This window comes from Dasypus novemcinctus, chromosome 20, assembly GCF_030445035.2.
Source record: "Dasypus novemcinctus isolate mDasNov1 chromosome 20, mDasNov1.1.hap2, whole genome shotgun sequence".
NCBI lineage: Eukaryota > Metazoa > Chordata > Mammalia > Cingulata > Dasypodidae > Dasypus > Dasypus novemcinctus.
Genome location: NC_080692.1, coordinates 18,612,198 through 18,627,870, shown reverse-complemented (window position 1 = coordinate 18,627,870; position 15,673 = coordinate 18,612,198). Strand labels below are relative to the sequence as shown.

The 15,673-nt window shown below is 48.2% G+C and overlaps 1 protein-coding gene across 1 annotated transcript in view; it reads right to left on the bottom strand.

The window, feature by feature from the left end:
- CACNA2D4 (calcium voltage-gated channel auxiliary subunit alpha2delta 4) overlaps positions 1–15,673 on the bottom strand; it is a 113,609-nt gene that overhangs the window by 15,737 nt on the left and 82,199 nt on the right. The window contains exons 28-30 of the mRNA XM_071210048.1: positions 10,552–10,613; positions 9,573–9,617; positions 9,298–9,360 (exon numbers count right to left, since the gene is read on the bottom strand). Coding sequence (XP_071066149.1) covers positions 9,298–9,360; positions 9,573–9,617; positions 10,552–10,613 — 170 coding nt within the window. The remainder of the gene's footprint in view (positions 1–9,297; positions 9,361–9,572; positions 9,618–10,551; positions 10,614–15,673) is intronic.

Below are 15,673 nucleotides of genomic sequence, written 5' to 3'. Positions count from 1 at the left end.
CCATTAGCTGAAAAAAAATGAAGAGTATTTTGTGATCTGTGAAAATTATGTGAAATTCAAGTTTCAGTGTCCATCAATAAACTTTTACTGGAACAGAGCAATACTCATTCAAGTACGTATTGTCTGTGGCAGTGTTTTGCACTACATGGCAGAGCCGAGCAGTTGTGACAGAGACCCAGTGTCCATAAACCTAAAAAATGCACCATCTGGCCCTTTACAGAAGTTTGCCGATGCCTGTTCTAGCACAGTCTTTTGGACTTGGCTGTGCTCTTTGTCTGCCTTTCCACCCTCCTGGCCCACCGGGCAGGCTTCCTGCTCTCTCTGAAACTCCTTAGGCCTCCGGGGCTCATCCTCTGCCCCTCGACAGCCGACACCTCAGGAGCCCTGGAGATGGTCTCAGTTACCCGAGCTGGAATGACAGAGCTGGAATGATGGAGCGGAGCACATCAGATAGACCCAAAGCCGCCTTCCCACGCTGGCTTCACCTTCTGTCATCATTCGGTTTTCTCCAAGAACGAATGAGAAAACCTGGTATGGAATGGTGCTCTGTCCCAGGGCTGAGAGTGAGGCGGCAAAGGGGGCACCGAAGGGGGCGGGGGTGATCATCATGCATGATAACAGATTCCTGGAAAAGCCATGGCGACCACCTGCCCGCCCTACCAGAGGAACACGAACCATGTTTCTCTTCACCACTCTTGTTGCTGGAAAACGCTGCACATAAGAGGGTCATTTAAAAACCATCCATGGGAAGCAGATGTGGCTCAACTGATAAGAGTGTCCATCTACCACATGGGAGGTCCAGGGTTCAAACCCAGGGCCTCCTGACCCGTGTGATGAGCTGGCCCATGCGCAGTGCTGATGCGTGCAAGGAGTGCTGTGCCATGCAGGGTGTCCCCCGTATAGGGGAGCCCCATGCGCAAGGAATGCACCCCACATTGAGCCACCCTCTGCGAGAAAAGTGCAGCCCACCCAGGAGTGGCGCCACACACACAGAGAGCTGACACAGCAAGATGGTGCAACAAAAAGAGACACAGATTCCTGGTGCTGCCGAGAATACAAGTCGACACAGAAGAACACATAGCAAATGAATGCAGAGAGCAGACAATGGTTAGGGGGAGGGGAAGGGGAGAGAAATAAATACAGTAATAATATAAATAAATAAATAAATAAATAAATAAATAAATAAAATAAAATAAAATAAAATAAAATAAAATAAAATAAAATAAAATAAAATAAAATAAAAACCATCCTCATGGAATTGGATTCCATGATGCTGGGTGCCCCTTCTTCCTTAGTTGCCCCCTCTCCCCAGTGTCCTCACTACACCCTGGCCCTGGTTCTTTCTGCCTCCTGGTGACCTGTTTGGCTCCCACAAACTCTCCGTCAGGCCAGGGCTTGCCAATACCCAGGTACTTCGAAGTCTGGGTTGCTAGAGCTAGCGGTGAAACTGGAAATCATGCAGCCCAGCTCCTTATGTTAGAGAAGAGAAAACTGTGACACGGATGACGGAGGTTCCTTGCTCAAACCACATATCTAATTAGTGGCCACGCTCTCGCTGAGCTTGAGCTTCCGGTTGGAGGCATTCTGAAGCTTCTGGCTTGGCTCAGGGAAGTAACTCAGGTGAGTGCTTTCAGGTTTGGTTCAGGGTTGCACTCCTGGCTAAATAAATGACTGTTGGGCCCAGTTTGTGGCTCAGCAAATATAAAATGATGCCTGCATATTCTCTTTTGCCTTTCTGAGCACAAGCTTCAAATTCCAGGAGGAGGCCCCTAGAAGGTATGGCCACAGCACAGGAAAAACAGGGTGCAGTGTGGCAGGGCAGGAGGACCTGAGGCGTGGTTTTACTGAGCCCCTCCTCACTTCTGCGGTGGAAATTTTCCTGCTAACAACCGGAGAAGGCAGATGAGTTCCTGTTATGGATGGAACCATATCCCCAACAAAGACAATTGCAAGTCCCAGTGCCTAGTTCTGTGGATGTGAACTCATGTGTGAATGGGAGATTTGAAGATGCTATTATTAGACTCTCTTCTCCCTAGAAAAATAGCTAAAGGACAGGCCGAAACAGCTTGGAAAAAAAATCTAATATTTCAGACGCCAGGCCAAGGCTAGACACTGCCCAGAAGAGAGAGGGGCAAAGGAAAAGAATTGCAATGGCAAAACTGTTGAACAAAGAATCAAAGACTAGCAGTAATACACAGCCTCCTGCCACTAAATCCCTATGAAAAAGAGAGAAATTAAGCATCTGAGTAAACTATCATCCTAATCAGATACATAGACATCAGCAAAAAATTACGAGTCATACTAAGGAAATGGAAGACATGGCCCAATAAAAGGAATATATCAAAGCCTAGAAGAGATGCAGGATTTGAGACAACTAATTAATGAGATGCACACAAATTTCCAAAATCAAATTAATGAGTTGAAAGGCAATATGGCTAAAGAGGGAAGCAGATGTGGTTCAAGTGATTGAGCTCCTGTCTACCACATGGGAGGTCCCAAGTTCAGTTCCTGGTGCCTCCGAAAGAAGATAGTGAGCTGGCATGACAGGCAGGCAAGGCAAGCTGATGCAAGAAGTGATGCAACAAGATGACACAACAAGAGACACAAGAAGAAAAAAAATACAATGAGAGACACAACAAAGCAGAGAACAGAGGTGACTCAAGCAATTAGGTGCCTCCCTCCCACATCAGAGGCCCCGGCTTTCGGTTCCTAGTACCTCCTAAAGAAACAAGGAAGACAAACAGACACAGCAAGTGCAAACAATGAGGGGGTGGGGAGAAATAAATAAATAAAATAAATCTTTAAAAAACAACAACAAAAAAAAATGTGGCTAAAGAGATAAATGACATCAAGAAGACACTGAGTGAGCACAAAGAAGAATTTGAAATCCTGAACAGAAAATAACAGAGCTCATGGGAATGAAAGACACAATCAATGAGATCAAAAACACATTACATGCATACAACAGAAGACTTGAAATGACAGAAGAAAGAAAAAGTGATACCCAAGACAGAACAGCTGAAATTGAAGAGAGAAAAGACCAGGGAGAGAAAAGAATGGAAAAAATTAAACAGGGGCTCAGAGAGTTGCATGACAACATGAAACACAACAACATATGTGTCATGGGAGTTTCAGAAGGAAAAGAGAAGGGAAAAGGGTCAGAAAGAGTATTTGAGGAAATAATAGCTGAAAATTTCCCAACTCTCATGAAAGAAATCAATTTACATGTCAAAGAAGCATACCATACCCCAATCAGAATAAAGCTGAATAGACCTACTCCAAGACAACACTACTACTACTACTCAGTACGTCAAATGACAAAGATAAAGAGAAAATTCCCAGAGCAGCAAGGGAGAAGCAAACCATCACATACAAGGGAAACCCACTAAGACTTAGCGTGGATATCTCATCAGAAACCATGGAGGTGAGAAGACAGTGGTTTGATACAATTAGGATACTGAAAGAGGAAAAACTGCCAGCTGAGAATTCTCTATCTAGCCAAACTGTCCTTCAAATAAGAAGGTGAGTTTAAAATAGTCACAAATAAACAGAAAATAAGAGAGTTCATAAAAAAGAATCCAGCTTTGCAGGAAATATTAGAGGAAGCCTTAGAACCTGAAAGAAAACGACAGGAGAAGCTTGGAGGAGTGTATAGAAGAAAGAATAGCAGAAAGTAAACCAAAAGAGTAAAAAACCAGACGAAAATATGACATATGAAAACCAAAGAATAAAATGGTGGAAGTAAATAGTGCATTTACAGTAATATCGTTGAATGTGAAGGGATTAAACTCCACAATCATAAGATACAGGCTGACAGAATGGATAAAAAAGCATGAGCCATCCATTTGTTGCCTACAAGAGACTCACCTTAGACCTAGGGATACAAAACGGCTGAAAGTGAATGGCTGGAAAAAGATGCTCCATGCAAATAGTAGCCAAAAAAGAGCACAGGTAGCTATACTAATATCAGACAAAACAGACTTTAAATGCAAAAAAGTTATAAGAAATACAGAGGGCCATTATATATTAATAAAAGGGACAATCCACCAGAAAGAAATAAAAGTCATAAATATCTACGCGCCTAACCAGGGTGTCCCAAAATAGATAAGACAAACTCTGGCAAAACTGAAGGGAAAAACAGGCATCTTTACAGTAATTTTTGGAGACTTCAACATACCACTCACATCATTAGATAGAACAATTAGACAGAACATCAACAAGGACACAGAAAACTTGAAAAATATGATAAACAAATTAGACATAAAAAACATTACATTCAAATCGAGCAGGTTATACATTCTTCTCAGGTGTCCATGGATCTTTCTCCAGGATAGACCATGTGTTAGGGCACAATGTAGCTCTCGATAAACATAAAAAGATTGAAATTATACAAAGCACCTTCTCAGATCCTAATGGAATGAAACTGGAAATCAATAATAGACAGGAAAGAGGTAAATTTACAAACGTGTAGAGGCTGAACAACACACTCCTAAATAATCAGTGGGTCAAAGAAAAATTGCAAGTGAAATCAGTAAATATTGAGACAAATGAAAATGAAAACACAACTTATCAAAACTTATGTTTTGGTATACAATGAAGGCAGTATTGAGAGGGAAGTTTATAGCCCTAAACACCTATATTAAAAAAGAAGAGAGAGCTAAACTCTAAGATTTAACTTAACAACTAGAGAAACTAGAAAAAGAGAACAGCAAACCAATCCAATGCAAGCAGAAGGAAAGAAATAATAAAGATTATAGCAGAAATATATGAAATTGAGAACAAAAAAATAGACAATATCAACAAAACCAAAAGCTGGTTCTTTGAGAAGATCAATAAAATTGACAAACCTCCAGGTAGGCAAAGAAAAAAAAAGAGAAGATGCAAATAAATACAATCAGAAATGAAAGGAAGGAAGTTATGACTGAACCCACAGAAATAAAAAGGATCATAAGAGGATATTATGAGAAACTATATGCCTCCAAACTAGACAACATAGATGAAATGGACAAATTCCTAGAAATGCACAAACAACCTATGCTGATGTTACAAGAAATACAAGAACTCAACAAACCAATCACATTTAAAGAGATTGAATCCATCATCAAAAATCTCCCAGTAAGATGCGCGCAAGGAGTGCTGTGCCACGCAGGGGTGTCCCCTGTGTAGGGGAGCCCCATGCACAAGGAGTGTGCCCCGTAAGGAGAGCCGCCCAGCATGAAAGAAATTTCAGCCTGCCCAGGAATGGCCGCACACACACTGAGAGCTGACGCAGCAAGATGATGTAACAAAAAGGAACACAGATTCCTGTGCCCCTGACAATAGCAGAAGCAGACAAAAAGAAGAACATGCAGCAAATGGACACAGAGAACAGGGTGGGGGGGGGGGGGAAGGGGAGAGAAATAAAAAAATAAAATAAAATCTTTAAAAAAAATCTCCCAGCAAAGAAAGGTCCAGGACCAGATGGTGTCACAGGTGAATTCTACCAAGCATTTCAAAAAGAATTTACAACAATCCCGTTTAAACTCTTCCAAAAAATTGAAGAGGAGGGAGAATTACCCAACACATTTTATGAAGCAACATCACCCTAATACCAATGCCAGATAAAGACACTACAAGAAAGAAAATTACAGACCAATCTCTCTAATGAACATAGATGCAAAAAAACTCTCAACAAAATACTTGCAAATAAAATCCAACAGTATATCAAAAGACTTATACATCACGACCAAGTGGGGTTTATTCCTGGTATTCAAGGCTGGCTCAACACAGGAAAATCAAACAACATAATGCACCACATTAACAAATTGAAGGAAAGAAAACCACATGATCATCTCAATCAGTGCAGAAAAGGTATTTGACAAAATGCAGCATTCTTTCTTGATAAAAACACTTTAAAAGATAGGAATAGAAGGAAAATTCTTCAATATGATAAAAGGCATATATGAAAAACCTACAGCCAACATCATTCTCAATGGGGAAAGGTTGAAAGCTTTCCTTCTAAGATCAGGAACAAGACAAGGACGCCCACTGTCACCATTGTTATTCAACATTGTACTAGACATTCTAGCCAGAGCAATTAGACAAGAAAAAAAAAGTCATTGAAATAGGAAAAGAAGAAGTAAAACTCTCACTATTTGCAGATGACATGATCCTATATTCAGAAAATTCTGAAATTTCTACAACAAAGCTACTTGAGCTAATGACTTCAGCAAAGTGACAGGATACAAGATCAACATGCAAAAATCATGTTTTTGTATACTAGTATTGAACAATCTGAGGAAGAAATCAGGGGGAAAAATCCATTTACAATAGCAACAAAAAGCCTCAAATACCTAAGAATCAATCTAACCAAAGTAGTATGGACCTATATGTGCAAAACAATACTAAAATAAATCAATGAAGACCTAAACAAATGGAAAGACATTCTGTTTTCATGGACTGGAAGACTAAATATTGTGAAAGTTTCATTCCTACCCAAACTGATTTATAGATTCAATGTAATACCAATCAAAATTCCAACAGCCTACTTTACAGAAATAGAAAAGGCAGCCTCTAAATTCCTTTGGAAGAGAAAGTGCACCTGAATAGCCAAAAGCATTCTAAGAAAGAAAAGCAACATGGGGGGAATTTCACTGCCTGACTTTGAAATATATTACAAAGCTACAGTGGTCAGAACAGCACGTATTGGCATAAAGATAGACACATTGGTCAGTGGAATAGAATTGAGGGTCCAGAAATAAACCCTCACTTCTATGGTCAATTGGTTTTTGACAAACTTAAAAAGCCCATGTTAACAGGACAAAACAGTTTCCTCAACAAATAGTGCTGGGAGAACTGGACATCTATAACCTAAAGAATGAAGGAGGACCCTGTATCACTCCCTACATGAGCAAGAATCAACTCAAAATGGATCAAACACCTAAATATAAAAGCCAGGACCATAGGGAAACCTCCTCAAGACCTTGTGGTGGTGGCTTCTTGGACCTTTCACCCAAAGCACATGCAAAAAAAGAAAAAAGAGATAAATGGGACCTCCTCAAAATGAAACACTTTTGCACCCCACAGGTGCACAAAAGGGTGAAAAAGCAGCCGACTCAATGGGAGAAAATATTTGAAAATCACATGCCTGATAAGGGTTTAATATCCAGGATATATAAAGAGATGTTACAACTCAACCATAAAAAGACAAATGACCCAATTAAAAAATGGGCAAAAGACTTGGATAGAACTCCAAATGGGGGAGAAACACACACACACGCACACACACACACACATGAAAAATGCTCAACTAATGATCAGGGAAATGAAAATCAAAACTACAATGAGACATTGTTTCACACCTGTCAGAATGGCCACTATTAAAAAGACAGAGAACTACAAGTGATGGAGAGGATGTGAAAAAATAGGAGCACTTATTCACTATTGGTGGGAATGTAGAGGGGTCCGGCTGCTGTGGAGGACTGTTTGGCAGTTCCTAAAGAAACTGAATATAGATTTGCCATGTGACCTGGCAATACTAGTACTGGGCATATACCTAGAAGAATTGAGAGCAGTGACATGAACAGACATCAGCACACCTATGTTCATAGCAGCATGATTCACAATTGTCAAAAGTTGGAAAACAACTCAGGTGTCCATTAACCTTTGAACGGATAAACAAACTGTGGTGCATTCACACGATGGAATATTATGTAGCTGTAAGAAGAAATGAAATTGTAAAGCATATGACAACATGGATGAACCTGGAGGACAATATGTTGAATGAAGCAAGCCAGACACAAAAGAATACCGTATGATTGCATTACTACACACTAAATATACTGTGTAACATATTGTATGATTCCATTTATATAAAATATAAATATAAATCAATTTATTAAGATAAAATTTAGGGAAGCGGACTTGGCCCAATGGATAGGGCGTCTGCCTACCACATGGAAGGTCCACGGTTCAAACCCTGGGCCTCCTTGACTCATGTGGAGCTGGCCCACGTGCAGTGCTGATGTGCGCAAGGAGTGCTGCGCCGTGCCACGCAGGGGTGTCCCCCGCATAGGGGAGCCCCACGTGCAAGGAGTGCGCCCCCTAAGGAGAGCTGCCCAGTGTGAAAGAAAGTACAGCCTGCCCAAGAATGGCGCCGCACACATGGAGAGCTGACACGGCAGGATGACATGACAAAAAGAAACACAGATTCCTGGTGCTGCTGATCAGGATAGAAGCAGTCACAGAAGAACGCATGGCAAATGGACACAGAAAGCAGACAACTGGGGGGGGGGGAGGGGAGAGAAATAAATAAATAAATAAAAATCTTTTAAAAAAATTAATTAGCAGTTATGTGGGACTAGAGAGGGCATGCTAAGGGGTGTGAAGTTTTTCTTTTTGGAGTAATGAAATAATTCTAAAATTTTTTTGTCATGGTGAATTCACAGCATTGTAATTATACTAAAAGCCATTGATTACATACTTTTGATAGATGTATGGCATGTGAATATATCTCAATAAAACAGCTTAATAAATAAATAATTGTGCAACAATAGCCGGATGTACAGGATGGGAAACAGAGATTGAATGGTGGAGAATTTTCTTGTTTGTCTATTTTTTGTTATTATTATTGTTATTGAAATAATGAAAATGCTCTAATAATGACTGAAGTGAGGAATGCACAACTATGTGATTATACCAAATGCCACTGATTGTATACTCTGGATGAGTTGTATGCTTTATTAATACATATCTATAATATTGATTTGTTTTAAAAAAAGATGCTATTAGTTAAGATGAGGTCAAACTGGACTAGGGTGGGCCTTATTCCAATGTGACCGGAGTTCTTAGAAGCAGAGGAGGTTGGGACGCAGTGGGAGGAGACGGAGAGTGTGATGGCCATGTGACAGAGGCAGAGTTTGAGTTAGGAACTGCTGGCAAGCCACCACCAGAACGCTCTAGACTCAGAAACGGCATGGTCTGCCGACACCTTGATTTTGGACTTCTAGCCTCCAAAACAGTAACAATACGTCCCTGTCGTTTAAGCCAACTAGTCTGTGGCACACCAAGACATATCATAGACAAAATAAAGAGGGAATATTTCATCTGCTCATCTGAGTTGACACGCACTCTGAATTTTATCATCTTGCTCTGTGACTTTGGTTCCAAGAGCCCATTTTCTTCAGACCAGCTATGCTAATTGGCTCTACACCAGGGTTACCTCGTAGGGGCCCAGCCTTTCCTTGGCTGAAGGGCTTGCTGGTGTCTTGCCTCCTCCCCTGCCCCCTTCTCCCTAATTCTATGTTCCCAATAACTTACCTCTTGGGGCCTCTCTGAGACCAGAATGAACCCGTTGTTGTCTATGACGAAGCAATCGAGGTCCTGGGGAAGAAATCCAGCAGGTAGGTCACGGCCAAGGGCCCTACCGCTGACCCCCCTTCCTCCTGCCTGTCCTGATGGATGTCGAATGAAGAGATGCCCTCTCGGAGCCCAGCAGTGCAGAGAAGGAGGGGCACCCGGGAGGGAAGGAAGCTGGTCTACTGGGAAGAGACGGGTTGTCCATGTCCACCCTCTCCACACTGGGACGCACTTACACTGTCCTGGCAGCTCTGTGGACATGGCCCGTCCACACCAGCGCACTGGAAGGAAGAGGAGAAAGCATAAATGGCATTTTTCTGCGCGTGGCGTGCATACGTGCCCGTGTGGATGCGTGGTACTGTGTGCGTGGAGTGGCCGATGTGCATGCACGGTGTAAGTGGTGCGTATGTGGGGTCAGTGTGCATCCGTGTGTGTGGTACCCGTGTGCTCTGTACGTGTGTGTGTTTGTGCGCATATGACATGTGCGGCATGTGTGTACGCATGGGCTGTGTATTGTGGGCTCAGGGCACGGAGAAGCAGGCGCCGTGGTGACGGGCACAGCCACGCATCGAGGCTGAGCTCCTCTTGGGGGCCGTGGGCCAGTGGGGAGAGGGACATGCCCCTGTGGGAGGCCTGGAGAGCCACTGGCCGCCCTGGCTGATGAGGGCGGTGAGCACAGGCCCCCGGGCCGGTGTCCCCCTCGCACCCCGACCCTTCCCGCTTCAATCCACAGTTCCTGAGCTTCCTACACTTGCCGGCAGTGAGGACGCAGCACAAGTGAGCGGGACAGGATTAGACTAAGCTTTGTGCCCTGAGGGGAGGCTTGGGCTGGAGGAAATTGTAGGAGGACGAGGACCCTGGGGGAGCAGAGGACCCGCCTGCTGGGAGGACCCCAGGGAAGGCAGGGTGCTCAGGGCCGAGCCTTGGCTTTGGGGTGGCCCGGGGCTCCTTCCTGGGCGCCCTGGAGCCAGGCCAGGAGCAGGCCCGGGGGCGCTTTGCCTGAGGGGCCAGGCCAGGCCGCGTCTTGCCCTTCCCACCGGCCTCGGGCGGGTAGGGGGGAATGAGGGGCAGGCGGCAGGAACCCGGGGAGCCCAATAGGCACAGAAGGTGGATGCCCGGGAGCGCCCGGCGGGGGGCCGGGGGAGACCCCCGGGAGCGGAGGGTGGGCTGTGGAGCCGGCTCTGGCCCACGGCGACCCGGCGCCATCACACTTACCTGCTCCGTCACGGCCCAGAATCTGCGCTGGAGGAAATCCAGCCTCATTTGGACGCCCACCGCTGCGGGGCAACGGGACGGGGGTGGGCGAGGCGAGTGTGCGTTTCGGGGGGCGAGGGGTGGTGGGAGGGAAGAGAGAGAAAAAATAGATTCACGTTAGAGAGAGGAGCGGCATCCGCAGGAACCGAGGGGAGCGGCAGCACCGGGGGGAGCGGGTGGGGAGGCTGAGTCAGAGGCGGATGCAGAGCTGCGGCTCCCGGGGAGGGAGGGGGCCGGGCCGGGAGAGGCTGGTGGCTTCTGTCCTCCCCCAGGAGAGCACAACGCCAGGAAAGGCCCCAGAGGGAGGGAGAGGGGACAGAAAGAGTCCAGGCCACAGGGAAGGGCCGCATTCACCCTCACACCTCGGGGAACTCACAGCTGCTGCCCTGGGCGGGCCACCTCCCTTTCCCTGCACACCGAGGCCCGGGGAGCAGGAGACACAGTGTTTGAGGTCACACGACACAAAGGGGCAGAGTGAGACACAGAGGCAGGGCCGCGCGGCGGGGGGCGGCCGAGGGGCCCCCCTCGATTTCCAGTCCGGCCCAGCAACCCCTCTCGTCCCCCCGTTCCTGCTCCTTTCTGAAAGTCGCCACCAGACTGAGCCAGGTCTGCGCCAGGTTCCAGGAAGCGGGAAGGGCCACCAGCCCGCGGAGGGGGCCCAGGTGGGCTGGCAGGACCCCGCCTGGCGCTCACACGCTAGGAGAAATCTGGGACAGAGAGCTCCAGGAAAACTCGGGGACAAAGAAAGAAAAGGCAGGTTATATTGAAAAGAAAAAGAAACCCAAAACTAGGCCAACTTCCTACCATCTGGTATAATAATATCGAAAATGTGTTAGGTGCTCGCGAGGCGCCAGGCTCCCTCACACGTACGCGCTGGTGCGGCGCCCACGGCGGGGCGGTTCTGTCATCCTTTGGACTTCACAGCCGAGGAGGTGGAGGCCCAGCCGCCCTGCCGGGGACCAGCAGGCCCCGGGCTCTAAGCCAGGGCCGTCTTTAAGACCCAAGCTCTATTTTATTTCATTTTATTTTATTTTTTGCACTTTTTTTTTTTTAAAGGAGGTATCGAGAGGGAACTCAGAACCTCATACGAGGGAAACAGGGGCTGAACTGCTGCGCTACATCCACTCCCCAATGAGAGTTGGCTTTTAAGGTTTTCGTTTTTAAAGATTTATTTTATGTATTTCTTTATTTCTCCCCGCCCCCTCGTCGTTTGCACTTGCTGCGTCTGTTCGTCTTGTTCCTTTCGGAGGCACCGGGAACCGAACCTGGAACCTCCGATGTAGGAGGGAGGCGCTTAATTGCTTGAGCCACGTCCGCTGCCTGCTTTGCTGTGTCACTCATGGTTTTCTTCTTGTGTCTCCTGTTGTGCCATCTTGTTGCATCAGCTTGCCATGCCTGCCCATCGTGCCAGCTCGCTGTCTTCTTTAGGAGGCACTGGGAACCAAACCAGGGACCTCCCGTGTGGTAGGCAGGAGCCCAATCGCTTGAGCCACATCCGCTTTCCTGTTTTCTATTTTTTTAAGGAGGTACTGGGGATTGAACCTGGGACCTTGCACTGGGAAGCAGGTGCTCAACCACTGAGCTACACCTGCTCCCCAGGACCCAAGCTCTTAACTTCTCTACTCTCAGCACCTGGAATCCAGGCTCCGGGCTTGAGAAAGAGCCACGGGGTAAGGGCAAGTCACTCTCATCTGTAAAATGGAGACGAGGGAGCTGGCAATGCCAGGCGTGGTGCCAGGTGGTGGGGAGGCAGAGATGAATAACCAGGGGCTCTCTCCTTGGGGAGGGCCCGGTGCGGCAGGGACTGCATGAAGCGAGCACCGACAGGCATGCACAAAGCTAAGGAGGGGCAGGGAGGGCTTCACGGAGGAGGGAGCCTTTTAGTAAGTTCTTCCTGCAGGCAGTCAGAGGTGTCCAGTGGAGCCAGGGAGGTTCTGCCTCTCCCAAAGAAGAAAGGGAGGCCCTGAAGCTGACATGCGGACTGGCTCCTCCTGCTCCTGCCCCTGGTTGAAGACCCTCTCCTGCACCTCCGCTCCGGGAAGCTTCCAGGAAGGAGAGGGGCGGCGAGGGCATTGCACTCTCAAGGGTCTAGGATCCTGAGCGAGCACACACCGGTGGGCACTGGCCAGAGACAGCTCAGCCAGCCAGCCCGGGCGGGGTCCTGGCTGGGGGCGGCCAGCATGGCCCTGGAGTGCGGCTTCTCTGCCCAAGGACAGAACTGGCCCTTGGGAAAAGCTTGCGGTAAAGGCAGGCAGGTAGGTCCTCCCAGCAATGCCCCATCAAAAGCCCACGGGCAGGCATCTCCTGAGCCCAGGTTCAGGGCTGGGGGTGACAGCTGGGCACCCCTCTTTATTGCCCTGGCTGCTGCAGAGAGGCTCTGTTTGGCTGCGTCTTTCTCTCAGTGCCGTGGATAAGCTGTGGCTGCGGCCTGATGAATGGTACTGCACGTCGTCCTCATAATAGCTCCGAGAGGAAGGTAGTGCTGTTTATTTATTCTAGAGGCTTCTACTGAGCATGACACAGTGGTAAGCTTCCCACCTCGGATGGAGTTTGGTTGCTGTGTTTGTAACCCCTAATCAGTGTTCACGAGAAATTCTCGTGTCCTTGGGGTTCAGAGCAGAATGCCAGTAATTTTCCATGACAATCATTCCTAAGGACACAACTCTTCTAAGATGGACTGGGGTTCAAGGACAGCTCAGAGGTATCAATTGGAAAGCGTTCTTCCCCCTTCCTCCCCAGTCTGGGATGATCCTTCAGAAATTTGGTGGAAAATGATGGCACAAGGGAGAGTTCCAAGGGCCCAAGGCTTAGCCCTGGATCTGCCAGGGCTGTGGTCTTTGAATTTGTTTCCTCAGCTGTAAAACAGGTTATGTTTATACTGACCCTAGAGAGGCAGCGTGAGCATAAGGCTGTTGAGGCTCCAGTGGGATTTCGTGTGAGGGTATCCCAGATGGAGTCACGGTTTCCAAACGCTGGCGTCCGTCAGAATCACCTGGAGGGGGTGGTGAACCCTCGCGCCCAGAGTTTCTCGTTCAGTAGGTCTAGGCTGGGTCTGAGAATCTGCATTTCTAAAAACTGTCCTCAGGTGAAGCTGCTGCTGCTGGCCGGGGATGCCACTTTGGGGGCTCCTGTTCTAAAGTAATCTGTCCAAGAGAAATTTCTGCGAAGATGGAAGTGGACTTTCTTTACTGTCCAGCACAGTGGCCACCACTGCCATGTGGCTTCTGAGCCTTGAAATATGGCTAATGTGATGGAAGACCTGAAGTTTTAAGGTTATTTTTAATTTTAATGAATGGTAATTCCCATAAGGCTGGTGGGCACCTGTGGTAGATGGAATGAGGTGCCCCCTCAAAAGATATGTTCTTTTTTTTAAAAGATATATTTATTTCTTGCCCTCCTCCCACCCATTATCTCTGTGTCCATTCACTGGGTGTTCTTCTATGTCTCCTTGTCTTCTCTTTAGGCAGCACTGGGGACTGATCTTGGGACCTTCCTGAGTGGGAGAGAGGTGCTCAATCTCTTGCACCACCTCAGCTCTCTGGGCTGCTGTGTGTCTTATTGTCTCTCCTCTGTGTCTCTTTTTTTCTGTTGTGTCATCTTGCTGCACCAGCGCTCTGCTCGGGCTGGCTTGCCTTCACCAGGAGGCCCCTGGACCTCCCATGTGGTAGACAGGAGCCCAGTCGCTTGAGCCACATCTGCTTCCCAGATGTGTTCTTTTAATCCACGTTCCTGAGGGTGTGAACTCATTTGCAGACAGGACCTTTGAAGAGGTTGTTTTTAGTTAAGGTGGGCCTGACTGAATCAGGGGGGGCCTTAATCCTATTAGCCGAGCCTTTATAAGCAGAAGGAATTTGGACAGAGTCATGGAAGGCCACGGAGGAAACCAGAAGGCAGTGGGAGCCGGAAGAGCAGGTGCCAGGAGGGGGATCTCCATGTGCCGGAGGCAGAGATGGGAGCCACGGAGCCCCAGGCATTGCGGGAGGTCAGCGCCAGAGCACTATGGACTCGGGGAGAAAGCACGGGCCTTGGGGCGCCCTGAGTTGGACTTCTGGCCTCCCAAACTGTGAATCAGCAAATGCCCGTCATTTAAGCCAGCCTGGGTGTGCCGTTTGCGCCGCAGCCTGGCAAGCCGAGATGCCAGCGCCCGCGCAGCGCCGCTTTGGAGCTGGCCTGGCTTCGCAGCTAGAGCGGCCCTCCCCCTCTTGGAGCCCCATGGGGGGACCACGGCCAGCCTTCTTGGTGAATGCAGCGCCGGCCCCACGACGTGGGGGCATCTGTGTTCTTTGGGGGCTTCTCTGTTGCTCCAGGGTCCCAGGTGGCTGAAAGGGGTGGCAGGAGGAGGGCAGCTAGACCCACAGGTGGCTAGTGGAAATGACGAGGGCCCCACACCCCATCAGCCCACGAGGCGCGTGGCCTGGGACCCCAGCCCTGGCCGCCACGCCCCCTTCTCGCTTCCCCTGTCTCTCTACGGCTGCAGGGGGGCCCCTTAGTCTTTCTCCTTCCTTTTTCCTTTTAAGACCACCCTTGATATTCATTTTAGATTTTCACCTATAGAAAAAGGGCCGAAGGAACCAGGAGGAACCTTCTAGAAATTGTCAGAGGGGGGTACTCTGATGTTTAGAGTGAGCATCTCTTTGGGACTTAAGGACGCTCACTTCGTCCAGTCCTCAGCTCGGTGGTCAAGAGGTCTCAGGTCGACTTCTAGAACCTGGTTCTTCTGCCTTTGTCCTCGGCTCGCTCCGGGTCAGGTCTCATAGGACCTCGTACGTGGGAAGCGGGCGCTCAACCACTGAGCTACGCCTGCTCCCAGGACCTTTTGATGGAGTTACTTCAGTTAAGGTGTGGCCCAGGATGGGTCCCAATCCCGTTAGAGGAGTAGCCTTAGTGGGTCAGAGAAAGCAGCTCCAGGAGCCGCCAGAGGCCGGGAGCCAGCGGGACTCAGGAGAAAGCCGCCGCCGCCGCCACGGGCCCGGCCGTGTGGCGGGAAAGCCAAGCAGCCCCCCGGGTCACCGGCCGGCCAGAAGAGGTGGAGCCGGGAGCAAGCAGGCCTCCCAGCCGCGGAAGCCCCGAGCCAGTTGAGTCT